The 16,961-nt window shown below is 41.2% G+C and overlaps 1 protein-coding gene across 1 annotated transcript in view; it reads left to right on the plus strand.

The window, feature by feature from the left end:
* Positions 1 to 327: 327 nt before the first annotated feature.
* LOC121272860 (thrombospondin-3-like) overlaps positions 328 to 16,961 on the plus strand; it is a 33,277-nt gene continuing 16,643 nt past the window's right edge. Inside the window, exons 1-8 of the mRNA XM_041179694.1 lie at positions 328 to 421; positions 1,779 to 1,916; positions 2,558 to 2,695; positions 9,821 to 9,941; positions 12,285 to 12,478; positions 12,729 to 12,907; positions 14,370 to 14,418; positions 16,352 to 16,548. Of these exons, the coding sequence (XP_041035628.1) occupies positions 328 to 421; positions 1,779 to 1,916; positions 2,558 to 2,695; positions 9,821 to 9,941; positions 12,285 to 12,478; positions 12,729 to 12,907; positions 14,370 to 14,418; positions 16,352 to 16,548 (1,110 nt within the window). The remainder of the gene's footprint in view (positions 422 to 1,778; positions 1,917 to 2,557; positions 2,696 to 9,820; positions 9,942 to 12,284; positions 12,479 to 12,728; positions 12,908 to 14,369; positions 14,419 to 16,351; positions 16,549 to 16,961) is intronic.

The following is a 16,961-nucleotide window of genomic DNA, read 5'->3' on the forward strand; positions in this document are numbered from 1 at the left end:
TTGTATCTGTTTAAGATGAGCAGTCGACCCTGTTTGTGTGACTGTTTATAATAAGCTGTTGACCCTGTTTGTTTGACTGTTTATGATGAGCTGTTGATCCTGTTTGTGTGACTGTTTATGATGAGCTGTTGGTCCTGTTTATGTCTGTTTATGATGAGCAGTTAACCCTGTTTGTGTCTGTTTAAGATGAGCTGTTGATCCTGTTTGTGTATCTGTTTATGATGAGCTTTGAATCCTGTTTGTGTGTCTGTTTATGATGAGCTGTTGATCCTGTTTGTGTCTGTTTATGATGAGCTCTTGATCCAGTTTGTGTCTGTTTACGATGAGATGTTAATCCAGTTTTTGTCTGTTTACGATGGGCTGTTGTTCCTGTTTGTGTCTAGTTTTGATGAGGTGTTGATCCTGTTTGTGTCTGTTTATGGTGAGCTTTTGACCCTGTTTGTGTCTGTTTATGATGAGCTGTTGGTCCTGTTTGTGTATCTGTTTATGATGAGCTGTTTAGCCTTTTTGTGTCTGTTTATGATGATCTGTTGATCCTGTTTGTGTGTCTGTTTATGATGAGCTGTTGATACTATTTGTGTGTCTGTTTATGATGCGCTGTTGATACTATTTGTGTCTGTTTATGATGAGCTGTAGATCCTGTTTGTGTGTCAGCTTATGATGAGCTGTTGATCCTGTTTGTGTGTGTGTTTACGTTGAGCTGTTTCATCCTGTTCGTGTCTGTTTATGATGAGAAGTTGACCCTGTTTGTGTGTCTGTTTATGATGAGCTTTTGTTCCAGTTTGTGTATTTTTATGATGAGCTGTTGACCCTGTTTGTGTGACTGTTTATGATGAGCTGTTGACCCTGTTTGTGTGGCTGTGTATGATGAGCTGCTGATCCTGTTTGTGTGACTGTTTATGATGAGCTGCTGATCCTGTTTGTGTCTGTTCATGATGAGCTGTTGTTCCTGTTCGTGTCTGTTTATGATGAGAAGTTGACCCTGTTTGTGTGTCTGTTTATGATCTGCTGTTGATCCTCTTTGTGTCTGTTCATGATGAGCTGTTGATCCTGTTTGTGTATCTGTTTATGATGAACTGTTTATCCTGTTTGTGTCTGTTTATGATGAGCTGTTGATCCTGTTTGTGTCTGTTTATGATGAGCTGTTGATCCTCTTTGTGTGACAGTTTATGATGAGCTGTTAATCCTGTTTTTGTCTGTTTATGATGAGCTGTTGATCCTGTTTGTGTCTGTTTATGATGAGCTGTTGATCCTGTTTGTGTGACTGTTTATGATGAGCTGTTGATCCTGTTTGTGTCTGTTTATGATGAGCTATTGATCCTGATTGTATCTGTTTATGATGAGCTGTTGATCCTGTTTGTTTGTCTGTTTATGGTGAGCTGTTTCCCCTATTTGCGTAACTGTTTATGATGAGCTGTTGATCCTGTTTGTGTGATTCTTTATGATGAGCTGTTGACTCTGTTTGTGTCTGTTTATGATGAGTTGTTGACCCTTTTTTTGAGATTGTTTATGCTGAGCTGTTGATCCTGTTTGTGTGACTGTTTATGATGAGCTGTTGATCCTGTTTGTGTCTGTTTATGATGACCTGTTAATCTTGTTTTTGTGTCTGTTTATGATGAGCTGTTGCTCTTGTTTGCGTGACTGTTTATGATAAGCTCTTGATCCTGTTTGTGACTGTTTATGATGAGCTGTCGATCCTGTTTGTGTCTGTTTATGATGAGATGTTAATCCTGTTTGTGTGCCTGTTTATGATGAGCTGTTGATCCTGGTTGTGACAGTTTATGATGAGCTCTTGATCCAGTTTGTGTCTGTTTACGATGAGCTGTTAATCCAGTTTTTGTCTATTCACGATGGGCTGTTGTTCCTGTTTGTGTCTAGTTTTGATGATGTGTTGATCCTGTTTGTGTCTGTTTATGGTGATCTGTTGATCTTGTTTGCGAGATTGTTTATGCTGAGCTGTTGATCTTGTTTGCGAGACTGTTTATGCTGAGCTGTTGATCCTGTTTGTGTGACAGTTTATGATGAGCTGTTGATCCTGTTTGTGTCTGTTTATGATGACCTGTTAATCTTGTTTTTGTGTCTGTTTATGATGAGCTGTTGATCCTTTTTGTGTCTGTTTATAATGAGCTATTGATCCTGTTTGTGTGTCTGTTTATGATAAGCTGTTGATCCTATTTGTGTGTCTGTTTATGATGAGCTGTTGATCCTGTTTGTGTCTGTTTATGATGAGCTCTTGTTCCTGTTTGTGTCTGTATATGATGAGCTTGTGATCCTGTTTGTGTCTGTGTATGATGAGCTGGTGGTCCTTTTTGTGTGTCTGTTTATGATGAGCTGTTGATCCTGTTTGTGTGTCAGTTTATGATAAGCTGTTGTTCCTGTTTGTTTCTGTTTATGATGAGTTGTTGATCTTGTTTGCGTGACTGTTTATGGTAAGCTGTTGATCCTGTTTGTGACTGTTTATGATGAGCTGTCGATCCTGTTTGTGTCTGTTTATGATGGGATGTTAATCCTGTTTGTTTGCCTGTTTATGATGAGCTGTTGATCCTGGTTGTGACAGTTTATGATGAGCTCTTGATCCAGTTTGTGTCTGTTTACGATGAGCTATTAATCCAGTTTTTGTCTGTTTACGATGGGCTGTTGTTCCTGTTTGTGTCTAGTTTTGATGAGGTGTTGATCCTGTTTGTGTCTGTTTATGGTGAGCTGTTGATTCTGTTTGTGTCTGTTTATGATGAGCTGTTGATCCTGTTTGTGTGACTGTTTACGTTGAACTGTTTGTGTGACTCTTTATGCTGAGCTGTTAACCCTGTTTATGTGTGTTTATGATGAGTTGTTGACCCTTTTTTTGAGATTGTTTATGATGAGCTGTTGATCCTGTTTGTGTGACTCTTTATGATGAGCAGTTAACCCTGTTTATGTGTGTTTATGATGAGTTGTTGACCCTTTTTTTGAGATTGTTTAGGATGACCTGTTAATCTTGTTTTTGTGTCTGTTTATTATGAACTGTTGATCCTGTTTGTGTCTGTTTATGATGATCTGTTGATCCTGTTTGTGTGTCTGTTTATGATGAGCTGTTGATCCTGTTTGTGTGTCAGTTTATGATGAGCTGTTGTTCCTGTTTGTGTCTGTTTATGATGAGCTGTGAATCCTGTTTGTGTGTCTGTTTATGCTGAGCTGTTGATCCTGTTTGTGTCTGTTTATGATGAGGTCTTGATCCAGTTTGTGTCTGTTTAAGATGAGCTGTTGATCCTGTTTGTGTATCTGTTTACGATGAGCTGCTAATCCAGTTTTTGTCTGTTTATGATGGACAATTGTTCCTGTTTGGGTCTACTTATGATGAGGTGTTGATCCTGTTTGTGTCTGTTTACGATGAGCTGTTGTTCCTGTTTGTGTCTGTTTATTATGAGCTGTTGATCCTGTTTGTGTCGGTTTATGATGAGCTGTTGATCCTGTTTGTGTGTCTGTTTATGATGAGCTGTTGATCCTGTTTGTGTATCTGTTTATGATGAGCTGTTGTTCCTGTTTGTGTCTGTTTATGATGAGCTGTTGATCCTGTTTGTGTTGGTTTATGATGAGCTGTTGATCCTGTTTGTGTGTCTGTTTATGATGAGCTGTTTATACTGTTTATGTCTGTTTATGATGATCTGTTGATCATGTTTGTGTGTCTGTTTATGATGAGCTGTCGATCCTGTTTGTGTCTGTTTATGATGAGCTGTTGATCCTGTTTGTGTGACTGTTTACGATGAACTGTTAATCCTGTTTGTGTCTGTTTATGATGAACTGTTGATCCTGTTTGTGTCTGTTTATGATGAGCTGATAATCTGTTTGTTTCTGTTTATGATGAGCTGTTGATCCTGTTTCAAGGTGTGTTTACGATGCGCTGTTAATCCTGGTTGTGTCTGTTTATGATGAGCTGTTGACCCTGTTTGTGTGACTGTTTATGAAGAGCTGTTGACCTTGTTTGTGTGATGTTTATGAGGAGCTGTTGATCCTGTTTGTGTGACTGTTCATGATGATCTGTTGATCCTGTTTGTTTCTAATTATGGTGAGCTGTTGATCCTGTTTGTGTGACTGTTTATGATGAGCTGTTGACCTTGTTTGTGTGACTGTTTATGAGGAGCTGTTGATCCTGTTTGTGTGACTGTTCATGATGAGCTGTTGATCCTGTTTGTGTCTGTTCATGATGAGCTGTTGATCCTGTTTGTGTGTCTGTTTATAATGAGGTGTTACTCCTTTTTGTGTCTGTTTTTGATGAGCTGTTGATCCGGTTTGTGTGTCTGTTTATGATGAACTCTTGATCCTCTTTGTGTGTCTGTTTATGATGAGCTGTTGATCCAGTTTGTGTCTGTTTATGATGATCTGTTGATCCTGTTTGTGTCTGTTTATGATGAGCTGTTGAACCTCTTTGTGTCTGTTTAAGATGATCTGTTGATCCTGTTTGTGTCTCTTTATGATGAGCTGTTGATCCTGTTTGTGTGACTGTTTATGATGAGTTGTTGATCCTGTTATGTCTGTTTATAATGAGCTGTTGATCCTGTTTGTTTGTTTGTTTATGGTGAGCTGTTTCCCCTGTTTGCGTGACTGTTTATGATGAGCTTTTGATCCTGTTTGTGTGACTCTTTATGATGAGCTGTTGACCCTGTTTGTGTCGGTTTATGATGAGCTGTTGATCCTGTTTGTGTGTCTGTTTATGATGAGCTGTTGATCCTGTTTGTGTGTCTGTTTATGATGAGCTGTTGATCCTGTTTGTGTATCTGTTTATGATGAGCTGTTTATCCTGTTTGTGTCTGTTTATGATGATCTGTTGATCATGTTTGTGTGTCTGTTTATGATGAGCTGTTGATGCTATTTGTGTCTGTTTATGATGAGCTATTGATCCTGTTTGTATCTGTTTATGATGAGTAATAGATCCTGTTTGTGTGTCAACTAATGATGAGCTGTTGATCCTGTTTGTGTCTGTTTATGATCAGCGGTTGATCCTGTTTTTGTCTGGTTATGATGAGCAGTTGAACCTGTGTGTCTGTTTATAATGAGGTGTTATTCCTGTTTGTGTGACTATTTTTTTGATCCTGTTTTTGTCTGGTTATGATGAGCAGTTGAACCTGTGTGTCTGTTTATAATGAGGTGTTATTCCTGTTTGTGTGACCTATTTTTATGATGAGCTGTTGATCCTGTTTGTGTGACTGTTTATGATGAGCTGTTGATCCTGTTTGTGTGTCTGTTTATGGTGAGCTGTTTCCCCTGTTTGTGTGACTGTTTATGATGAGCTGTTGATCCTGTTTGTATGACTGTTTTTAATGAGCTGTTGATCCTGTTTGTGTCTGTATATGATGAGCTGGTGATCCTGTTTGTGTCTGTGTATGATGAGCTGGTGATCCTGTTTGTGTGTCTGCTTATGATGAGCTGTTGATCCTGTTTGTGTGACAGTTTGTGATGGGCTGTTGATCCTGTTTGTGTCTGTTTATGATGACCTGTTAATCTTGTTTTTGTGTCTGTTTATGATAAGCTGTTGATCCTATTTGTGTGTCTGTTTATGATGAGCTGTTGATCCTGTTTGTGTCTGTTTATGATGAGCTGTTGATCCTGTTTGTGTCTGTATATGATGAGCTTGTGATCCTGTTTTGGTGTCTTTTTATGATGAGCTCTTGAACCTTTTTGTGTATCTGTTTTTGATGAGCTGTTGATCCTGTTTGTTTGTCCCTTTATGGTGAGCTGTTTCCCCTGTTTGCGTGACTGTTTATGATGACCTGTTAATCTTGTTTGTGTGTCTGTTTATTATGAGCTGTTGATCCTGTTCGTGTCTGTTTATTATGAGCTGTTGATCCTGTTCGTGTCTGTTTATGCTGAGCTGTTGATCCTGTTTGTGTATCTGTTTATGCTGAGCTGTTGATCCTGTTTGTGTGTCAGTTTATGATGAGCTGTTTTTCCTGTTTGTGTCTGTTTATGATGAACTCTTGATCCTGTTTTTGTGTCTGTTTATGATGAGGTGTTATTCCTTTTTGTGTCTGTTTGTGATGAGCTGTTGATCCTGTTTGTGTGACTGTTTATGATGAGCTGTTGTTCCTGTTCGTGTCTGTTTCTGGTAAGCTGTTGATCCTGTTTGTGTATCTGTTTATGCTGAGCTGTTGATCCTGTTTGTGTGTCAGTGTATGATGAGCTGTTGTTCGTGTTTGTGTCGGTTTATGATGAGCTGTTGATCCTGTTTGTGTGTCTGTTTACGATGAGCTGTTAATACTTTTTGTGTCTGTTTATGATGATCTGTTGATCCTGTTTGTGTGTCTGTTTATGATGAGCTGTTGATGCTATTTGTGTCTGTTTATGATGAGCTATTGATCCTGTTTGTATCTGTTTATGATGAGCTGTAGATCCTGTTTGTGTGTCAGCTCATGATGAGCTGTTGATCCTGTTTGTGTGTGTGTTTACGTTGAGCTGTTTCTCCTGATCGTGTCTGTTTATGATGAGCAGTTGACCCTGTTTGTGTGCCTGTTTATAATGAGGTGTTATTCCTGTTTGTGTATTTTTATGATGAGCTGTTGATCTTGTTTGTGTGTAAGCTTATGATGAGCTGTTGACCCTGTTTGTGTGTCTGTTTATGATAAGCTGTTGATCCTGTTTGTGTCTGTTTATGATGAGCTCTTGAACCTTTTTGTGTATCTGTTTATGATGAGCTGTTTATCCTGTTTGTGTCTGTTTATGATGAGCTGTGAACCCTGTTTGTGTGTCTGTTTATGATGAGCTCTTAATCCAGTTTGTGTCTGTTTATGATGGGCAATTGTTCCTGTTTGGGTCTAGTTATGATGAGCTGTTGTTCCTGTTTGTGTCTGTTTATGATGAGCTGTTGATCCTGTTTGTGTGACTCTTTATGATGAGCTGTTGACCCTGTTTGTGTCTGTTTATGATGAGTTGTTGACCCTTTTTTTGAGATTGTTTATGAGGAGCTGTTTATCCTGATTGTGTGACTGTTTATGATGAGCTGTTGATCCTTTTTCTGTGTCTGTTTATGATGAGCTGTTGATCCTGTTTGTGTGTCAGTTTATGATGAGCTGTTGTTCCTGTTTGTGTCTGTTTATGATGAGCTGTGAATCCTGTTTGTGTCTGTTTATGATGAGCTGTGAATACTGTTTGTGTGTCTGTTTATGATGCGCTGTTGATCCTGTTTGTGTCTGTTTATGATGAGCTCTTGATCCAGTTTGTGTCTGTTTCAGATGAGCTGTTGATCCTGTTTGTGTATCTGTTTACGATGAGCTGCTAATCCAGTTTTTGTCTGTTTATGATGGGCAATTGTTCCTGTTTGGGTCTAGTTATGATGAGGTGTTGATCCTGTTTGTGTGTGTTTACGATGAGCTGTTGTTCCTGTTTGTGTCAGTTTATGATGAGCTGTGAATCCTGTTTGTGTGTCTGTTTATGATGAGCTGTTGATCCTGTTTGTGTCTGTTTATGATGAGCTCTTGATCCATTTTGTGTCTGTTTCAGATGAGCTGTTGATCCTGTTTGTGTATCTGTTTACGATGAGCTGCTAATCCAGTTTTTGTCTGTTTATGATGGGCAATTGTTCCTGTTTGGGTCTAGTTATGATGAGCTGTTGATCCTGTTTGTGTGTGTTTACGATGAGCTGTGAATCCTGTTTGTGTGTCTGTTTATGATGAGCTCTTGATCCAGTTTGTGTCTGTTTAAGATGAGCTGTTGATCCTGTTTGTGTGTCTGTTTACGATAAGCTGTTAATACTTTTTGTGTCTGGTTATGATGAGCAGTTGACCCTGTTTGTGTCTGTTTATAATGAGGTGTTATTCCTTTTTGTGTATTTTTATGATGAGCTGTTGATCCTGTTTGTGTGACTGTTTATGATGAGCTGTTGACCCTGTTTGTGTCTGTTTATGATGAGCTGTTTGTGTCGGTTTCTGATGAGCTGTTATTCCTGTTTGTGTCTGTTTATGATGAGCTGTGAATCCTGTTTGTGTGTCTGTTTATTATGAGCTGTTGTTCCTGTTTGTGTCTGTTCATGATGAGCTGCTGATCCTGTTTGTGTCTGTTTATGATGAGCTGTTAATCCTCTTTGTGTGTCTGTTTTTGATGAGCTGTTGATCCTGTTTTTGTCTGTTTATGATGAGCTGTTTGTGTCGGTTTCTGATGAGCTGTTATTCCTGTTTGTGTCTGTTTATGATGAGCTGTGAATCCTGTTTGTGTGTCTGTTTATTATCAGCTGTTGTTCCTGTTTGTGTCTGTTTATGATGAGCTGTTGTTCCTGTTTGTTTCAGTTTATGATGAGCTGCTGATCCTGTTTGTGTGTCTGTTTACGATGAGCTGTTGATCCTGTTTGTGTATCTGTTTATGATGAACTGTTTATCCTGTTTGTGTTTGTTTATGATCTGCTGTTGATCCTGTTTGTATCTGTTTATGATGAGCTGTTGATCCTGTTTGTGTATCTGTTTATGATGAACTGTTTATGCTGTTTGTGTCTGTTTTTGATGAGCTATTGATCCTGTTTGTGTGTCTGTTTATGAAGAGATGTTGATCCTGTTTGTGTATCTGTTTATGATGAGCTGTTGATCCTGTTTGTGACTGTTTATGATGAGCTTTTAATCCTGTTTGTGTCTGTTTATAATGAGATGTTGTTCCTGTTTGTGTGACTCTTGATGCCGAGCTGTTGATCCTTTTTGGTTCTGTTTAAGAGGAGCTGTCGATACTGGTTGTGTGTCTGTTCATGATGAGCTGTTGATCCTGTTTGTGTGTCTGTTTATGAAGAGCTTCTGATGCTGTTTGTATGACTGTTTATGATGATCTGTTGACACTGTTTGTGTGACTGTTTATGATGAGCTGTTGACCCTGTTTGTGTGTCTGTTTATGATGAGCTGTTGATCCTGTTTGTGTGTCTGTTTATGATGAGCTATTGATCCTGTTTGTGTCTGTTTATGATGAGCTGTTGATCCTGTTTGAGTGTCTGTTTAATATGAGCTATTAAACCTGTTTGTGTCTGTTTATGATGAGCTGTTGATCCTGTTTGTGTGTCTGTTTATGATGATCTGTTGATCCTGTTTGTGTCTGTTTATGATCAGTGATTGATCCTGTTTTTGTCTGTTTATGATCAGCGGTTGATCCTGTTTGTGTGTCTGTTTATAATGAGGAGTTATTCCTGTTTGTGTATTTTTATGATGAGCTGTTGACCCTGTTTGTGTGACTGTTTATGATGAGCTGTTGACCCTGTTTGTGTGACTGTTTATGATGATCTGTTGATCCTGTTTGTGTCAGTTTATGATGAGCTGTTGTTCCTGTTTGTGTCGGTTTATGATGAGCTGCTGATCCTGTTTGTGTGTCTGTTTACGATGAGTTGTTAATACTTTTTGTGTCTGTTTATGGTGAGCTGTTGATCCTTTTTGTGTGTCTGTTTATGATGAGCTGTTGATCCTGTTTGTGTCTGTTTATGATAATCTGTTGATCCTGTTTGTGTGTCTGTTTATGATGAGCTGTTGATACTATTTGTGTCTGTTTATGATGAGCTATTGATCCTGTTTGTATCTGTTTATGATGAGCTGTTGATACTATTTGTGTCTGTTTATGATGAGCTTTTGATCCTGTTTGTGTGTCTGTTTATGATGAGCTGTTGATACTATTTGTGTCTGTTTATGATGAGCTGTTTATCCTGTTTGTATCTGTTTACGATGAGCTGTAGATCCTGTTTGTGTGTCAGCTTATGATGCGCTGTTGATCCTGTTTGTGTGTGTGTTTACGTTGAGCTGTTTATCCTGTTCGTGTCTGTTTATGATGAGCTGTTGATCCTGTTTGTGTATCTGTTTATGATGAGCTGATGATCCTCTTTGTGTGACAGTTTATGATGAGCTGTTTATCCTGTTCGTGTCTGTTTATGATGAGCTGTTGATCCTGTTTGTGTCTGTTTCTGATCAGCGGTTGAACCTGTTTTTGTCTGGTTATGATGAGCAGTTGACCCTGTTTGTGTGTCTGTTTATAATGAGGTGTTATTCCCGTTTGTGTATTTTTATGATGAGCTGTTGATCCTGTTTGTGTATCTGTTTATGATGAGCTGTTTATCCTGTTGGCGTCTGTTTATGATGGGCTGTTGATCCTGTTTGTGTCTGTTTATGATGTGCTGTTGATCCTGTTTGTGTCTGTTTATGATGAGCTGTTGATCCTGTTTGTGTATCTGTTTATGATGAGCTGATGATCCTCTTTGTGTGACAGTTTATGATGAGCTGTTGACCCTGTTTGTGTCTGTTTATGATGAGTTGTTGACCCTTTTTTTGAGATTGTTTATGATGAGCTGTTTATCCTGTTTGTGTGACTGTTCATGATGAACTGTTGATCCTGTTTGTGTGACTGTTTATGATGAGCTGTTGATCCTGTTTGTGTCTCTTTATGATGACCTGTTAATCTTGTTTGTGTGTCTGTTTATTATGATCTGTTGATCCTGTTTGTGTCTGTTTATGATGAGCTGTTGATCCTGTTTGTGTGTCAGTTTATGATGAGCTGTTGTTCCTGTTTGTGTCTGTTTATGATGAGCTGTGAATCCTGTTTGTGTGTCTGTTTATGATGAGCTGTTGATCCTGTTTGTGTCTGTTTATGATGAATTCTTGATCCAGTTTGTGTCTGTTTAAGATGAGCTGTTGATCCTGTTTGTGTATCTGTTTACGATGTGCTGCTAATCCAGTTTTTGTCTGTTTATGATGGGCAATTGTTCCTGTTTGGGTCTAGTTATGTTGAGGTGTTGACCCTGTTTGTGTCTGTTTATGATGAGCTGTTGTTCCTGTTTGTGTCTGTTTATGATGAGCTGTTGATCCTGTTTGTGTCGGTTTATGATGAGCTGTTGATCCTGTTTGTGTATCTGTTTATGATGAGCTGTTTATCCTGTTTGTGTCTGTTTATGATGATCTGTTGATCATGTTTGTGTGTCTGTTTATGATGAGCTGTTGATGCTATTTGTGTCTGTTTATGATGAGCTATCGATCCTGTTTGTACCTGTATGATGAGCTGTAGATCCTGTTTGTGTGTAAGCTTATGATGAGCTGTTGATCCTGTTTGTGTGTGTGTTTATGATGAGCTGTTAATCCTGTTTGTGTGACTGTTTTTGATGAGCTGTTGACCTTGTTTGTGTGTCTGTTTATGATGAGGTGTTTTTCCTGTTTGTTTCTGTTCATGATGAGCTGTTGACCCTGTTTGTGTGACTGTGTATGATGAGTTGTTGACCCTGTTTGTGTGACTGTTCATGATGAGCTGTTGACCCTGTTTGTGTGTCTGTTTATGATGAGCTGTTGATCCTGTTTGTGTCTGTTTATGATGAGCTGTTAATGCTGTTTGTGTATTTGTTTATGATGAGCTGTTGATATTGTTTGGGTGTATGTTTATGATGAGCTGTTGATCCTGTTTGTGTGTCTGTTTATTATGAGCTTTTGATACTGTTTGTGTGTCTGTTTATGATGATCTCTTAAACCTGTTTGTGTCTGTTTATGGTGAGCTGTTGATCCTGTTTGTGTGACTGTTCATGATGAGCTGTTGACCCTGTTTGTGTGTCTGTTTATGATGAGCTGTTGATCCTGTTTGTGTCTGTTTATGATGAGCTGTTAATGCTGTTTGTGTATTTGTTTATGATGAGCTCTTGATATTGTTTGGGTGCATGTTTATGATGAGCTGTTGATCCTGTTTGTGTGTCTGTTTATTATGAGCTGTTGATCCTGTTTGTGTGGCTGTTTATGATGATCTCTTAAACCTGTTTGTGTCTGTTTACTGTGATTTGTTGATCCTGTTTGTGTGACTGTTTATGATGAGCTGTTTACCCTGTTTGTGTGACTGTTTATGAGGAGCTGTTGATCCTGTTTGTGTGACTGTTTATGATGAGCTCTTGATCCTGTTTGTGTCTGTAAATTATGAGCAGTTGACCTTGTTTGTGTGTCTGTTTTTGATGAGCTATTGATCCTGTTTGTGTCTGTTTATGATGAGCTGTTGATCCTGTTTGTGTGTCTGTTTATGATGAGCTGTTTATCCTTTTTGTGTCCGTTTAAGATGAGCTGTTGATCCTGTTTCTGTGTCTGCTTGTTATGAGCTGTTGATCCTGTTTGTGTGTCTGTTTATGATGAGCTGTTGATTCTGTTTGTGTCTTTTTATGATTAGCTGTTGATCCTGTTTGTGTGTCTGTTTATGATTAGCTGTTGATCCTGTTTGTTTGTCTGTTTGTGATGAGCTGTTGATCCTGTTTGTGTCTGTTTATGATGAGCTGTTGATCCTCTTTGTTTCTGTTTATGATGAGCTGTTGACCAGTTTTGATTGGGTTTGGGTTTTAGCGATGGAGATGGGCACCAAGACTCCAAAGACAATTGTCCAGAAACGCCAAACAGCTCCCAGCTGGATTCTGACAACGATGGGTTGGGTGATGAGTGTGACGATGATGATGACAACGATGGAATTCCTGACTATGGACCTTTGGGCCCTGATAACTGCCGCTTAGTTGTGAACCCCAATCAGAAGGATTCTGATGGTTAGTGATTCACATCAAGTCTCCCACCGTAAAGGGGTTAGATAGTATCCTTGAAAACATCCACGGGGAACTGAGGCTGGGGTTTGAGGATGAGGGTGAGGTTTGGTGATGGGGGTGGAGATCGGGGGAGGGGATGAATTTTGTGGAGCTGGGCTGGGTATGAGGAGGGGGGTGTTGTTTATAGGTAACGGGGCCAGATGGGGTAGGTGTCAATGTTTCATTCTGATATTGTCCTTATCTTTTGTGCCAGATAACGGGATTGGTGATGTTTGTGAAAATGACTTTGATAATGATGCTGTCTTTGACCAGTTTGATGTCTGTCCCGAGAGTGCAGAGATCACTCTTACTGATTTCCGTGCCTATCAGACTGTTGTTCTAGATCCTGAGGGTGATGCACAGATTGACCCGAACTGGGTGGTCCTAAACCAGGTAAATTTATTCTTTCTGCATCTCTGTACCTGTATTAATTCTCGTTCCCGCTTTCGCTTTTTCTCTGAGGTTTTATCTTTCTGTAACTCATTAATGATGAGCTAATATAAAACCTTAATGAGACCTCAGCCAAAACACTGCAGTCCTGGGCTGCAAGCTATGTGAGGTATATTAAGGCAGCAGAGAAGCTTCAGCACAGATTTACTGGGTGTTGCTCAGTAGAAGCAAAAAAATACAAGGAAGAACCAAAAATTGGGTCTTGTTTTGATGGAATATCGATTATGGGGCGATGTGATGGAAGTGTTTAAAAATGTGAAAGAAGGGGCAGAGGAAAGAGAAAGCAGATCATTCCCAATAGCTGTCTGGAAAGGGGCCTGACACACAGGATTAAATGTGAGAGATTTAGAACAGAGGACAGGAGCAATATTTACAGAGTTGTAATGCTGTGAAATTCACTTCCAGAGTTAGTGATTGAGGTAGAAACTATCACCATTTCGGATCAGAATAGAATCAGGAAACAAAGCAAGTAAACATGATTAGAACGGGTTGCTTCGAGTGAAAGGCAACACAGATGGATTGGTTCGCCTGAACAACCTGTTTTTGCCTTGTAAATTTTATGGATTTCGATGTACAGTCACCACTGTCTGTAGTGTCTGTTTCAGTGTTTTAGGAGTTAATCAGTGATAGCTGAACAGATTTCGGCCCCAGTTTTGAGAAGTGGATCCAAAATCGAATCATTGGAACAATGTCAGTAACAAGGCCCACACACATAACAGGCTGTACAGCTCACCCTGAACAGATTGTTACCCTCCAAATCCCTGATTTACCACAACTCCATGTTTGACTCTCTCAGACCATCCAGTAACACTGAAATATTCTAACCAAAGTCACAAAATAAATCCTCCTGGTCTATGACTGTGCATCATTATCCCCTCCTGGCAGTCTTTCACACTTTCAATTTGATCGTCTTCCTTTGACTCTCCTCTGTTGTCTGTGGAACTGTCTTCATTTGGTTCCATTTTTCTTACAGCCAAATATACACCAAATATGGGCAGAGCATCTTCAGCAAGGGCTTCACCTCTTCTTGTATTTGTTGCCTCTGGAACTCCCCAAAAATCTCTTCTTGTTCCCCCGACCTCTTCTTCATTGACACGCTGCCTCTTATGCGATATCGCCCACAGATAAAGCTTTTCAGTTTCCATATGTATGCTCCACCTCCCTCCCATCTCTGTCCTTACACTGCTTCTCTGATATCTAATCTTGGATAAGCTGCCTCGGGTTAAACATTGGAAAGACAGAAGTCAGCGTCTGCGGTCTGTCACAAACCTTCTATCCTTGGCATGGACTCCAGCTTCCCCCTCGCTCCCTTCCCTGCCACTGCTTCAACGTCCTTCAGCAGCGCGTGCGGGCCCTGAAGTTTCTAACTTAGCCCTCCTCAATCACTTTTCTGTTTGTATGACAGGGAATGGAGATTGTTCAGACGATGAACAGTGACCCTGGATTAGCTGTTGGTAAGTTGACGTAATTTGTTCAATCATTGAAATGTGATGTCAACAGCAACATCCCAAACTGGAACAACTGAGAACAAACAGGGCAGCTTCACTTACTCACTCACCAGGGGCTTTAATATTAAACTGGCCACCAAGACTTCTACATTAGAAGTTCAGATATTTCCCACTCTTTGGGAGTGTTTGATGGGGACAGTGTAGAGGGAGCTTTCCTCTGTATCTAACCCCGTGCTGTACCTGTCCTGGGAGTGTTTGATGGGGACAGTGTAGAGGCAGCTTTACTCTGTATCTAACCCTGTGCTGTACCTGTCCTGGGAGTGTTTGATGGGGACAGTGTAGAGAGAGCTTTACTCTGTATCTAACCCTGTGCTGTACCTGTCCTGGGAGTGTTTGATGGGGACAGTGTAGAGGGATCTTTACTCTGTATCTAACCCTGTGCTGTACCTGTCCTGGGAGTCTTTGATGGGGACAGTGTAGAGGGAGATTTACTCTGTATCTAACCCCGTGCTGTACCTGTCCTGGGAGTGTTTGATGGGGACAGTGTAGAGGGATCTTTACTCTGTATCTAACCCCGTGCTGTACCTGTCCTGGGAGTGTTTGATGGGGACAGTTTAGGGAGAGCTTTACTCTGTATCTAACCCCGTGCTGTACCTGTCCTGGGAGTGTTTGATGGGGACAGTGTAGAGGGAGCTTTACTCTGTATCTAACCCCGAGCTGTACCTGCCCTGGGAGTGTTTGATGGGGACAGTGTAGAGGGAGTTTTACTCTGTATCTAACCCTGTGCTGTACCTGTCCTGGGAGTGTTTGATGGGGACAGTGTAGAGGGCACTTTACTCTGTCTCTAACCCCGTGCTGTACCTGTCCTGGCAGTGTTTGATGGGGACAGTGTAGAGGGAGCTTTACTCTGTATCTAACCCTGTGCTGTACCTGTCCTGGGAGTGTTTGATGGGGACGGTGTAGAGGGATATTTACACTGTATCTAACCCCGTGCTGTACGTGTCCTGGGAGTGTTTGATGGGGACAGTGTAGAGGGATATTTACACTGTATCTAACCCCGTGCTGTACCTGTCCTGGGAGTGTTTGATGGGGACAGTGTAGAGGGCGCTTTACTCTGTATCTAACCCCGTGCTGTAGCTGTCCTGGGAGTGTTTGATGGGGACAGTGCAGAGGGTGCTTTACTCTGTATCTAACCCCGTGCTGTACCTGTCCTGGGAGTGTTTGATGGGGACAGTGTAGAGGGATCTTTACTCTGTATCTAACCCCGTGCTGTACCTGTCCTGGGAGTGTTTGATGGGGACAGTTTAGAGGGACCTTTACTCTGTATCTAACCCCGTGCTGTAGCTGTCCTGGGAGTGTTTGATGGGGACGGTGTAGAGGGATATTTACACTGTATCTAACCCCGTGCTGTACCTGTCCTGGGAGTGTTTGATGTGGACAGTGTAGAGGGATATTTACACTGTATCTAACCCCGTGCTGTACCTGTCCTGGGAGTGTTTGATGGGGACAGTGTAGAGAGAGCTTTACACTGTATCTAACCCCGTGCTGTACCTGTCCTGGGAGTGTTTGATGGGGACAGTGTAGAGGAAGCTTTACTCTGTATCTAACCCCGTGCTGTACCTGTCCTGGGAGTGTTTGATGGGGACGGTGTAGAGGGATATTTACACTGTATCTAACCCCGTGCTGTACCTGTCCTGGGAGTGTTTGATGTGGACAGTGTAGAGGGATATTTACACTGTATCTAACCCCGTGCTGTACCTGTCCTGGGAGTGTTTGAAGCTCCCTGTTAGGTTAGGTCCTGATATTAAACAGGAGGTTTTTGATTATGGTTTACTCAGCTGGTGTTGGCTCTGTCTCACTCTAACCCAGTGGTTTATGCAGGTTTTGCTGCTGTAAGAACTGAGAATGTTGATTGTACTATTTTCACCCCCCGACCCAGGTTACACTGCGTTCAATGGAGTGGACTTTGAAGGCACTTTTCATGTGAACACTGTGACGGATGATGACTATGCAGGGTTTATCTTTGGCTATCAGGACAGTTCCAGCTTCTACGTGGTGATGTGGAAACAGACAGAGCAGACGTACTGGCAGTCAACACCATTCCGTGCGGTAGCTGAACCAGGCCTTCAGCTCAAGGTGAAACCAATGCACAAAGCTGTAAGAGACAGGCCTGTCCCTGCTAACTCAGTAACCAGGAGCTGGGTGAGAGACAGTCCTGTCCCTGCTAACTCAATAACCAGAAGCTGGGTGAGGGACAGTCCTGGCCCTGCTAACTCAGTAACCAGAAGCTGGGTGAGAGACAGTCCTGTCCCTGCTAACTCAGTAACCAGGAGCTGGGTGAGAGACAGTCCTGTCCCTGCTAACTCAATAACCAGAAGCTGGGTGAGAGACAGTCCTGGCCCTGCTAACTCAGTAACCAGAAGCTGGGTGAGAGACAGTCCTGTCCCTGCTAACTCAGTAACCAGGAGCTGGGTGAGAGAAGGGCCTGTCCCTGCTAACTCAATAACCAGAAGCTGGGTGAGGGACAGTCCTGTCCCTGCTAACTCAGT

The sequence above is a fragment of the Carcharodon carcharias genome, chromosome 36 (genome assembly GCF_017639515.1).
Source record: "Carcharodon carcharias isolate sCarCar2 chromosome 36, sCarCar2.pri, whole genome shotgun sequence".
Taxonomy (NCBI): domain Eukaryota; kingdom Metazoa; phylum Chordata; class Chondrichthyes; order Lamniformes; family Lamnidae; genus Carcharodon; species Carcharodon carcharias.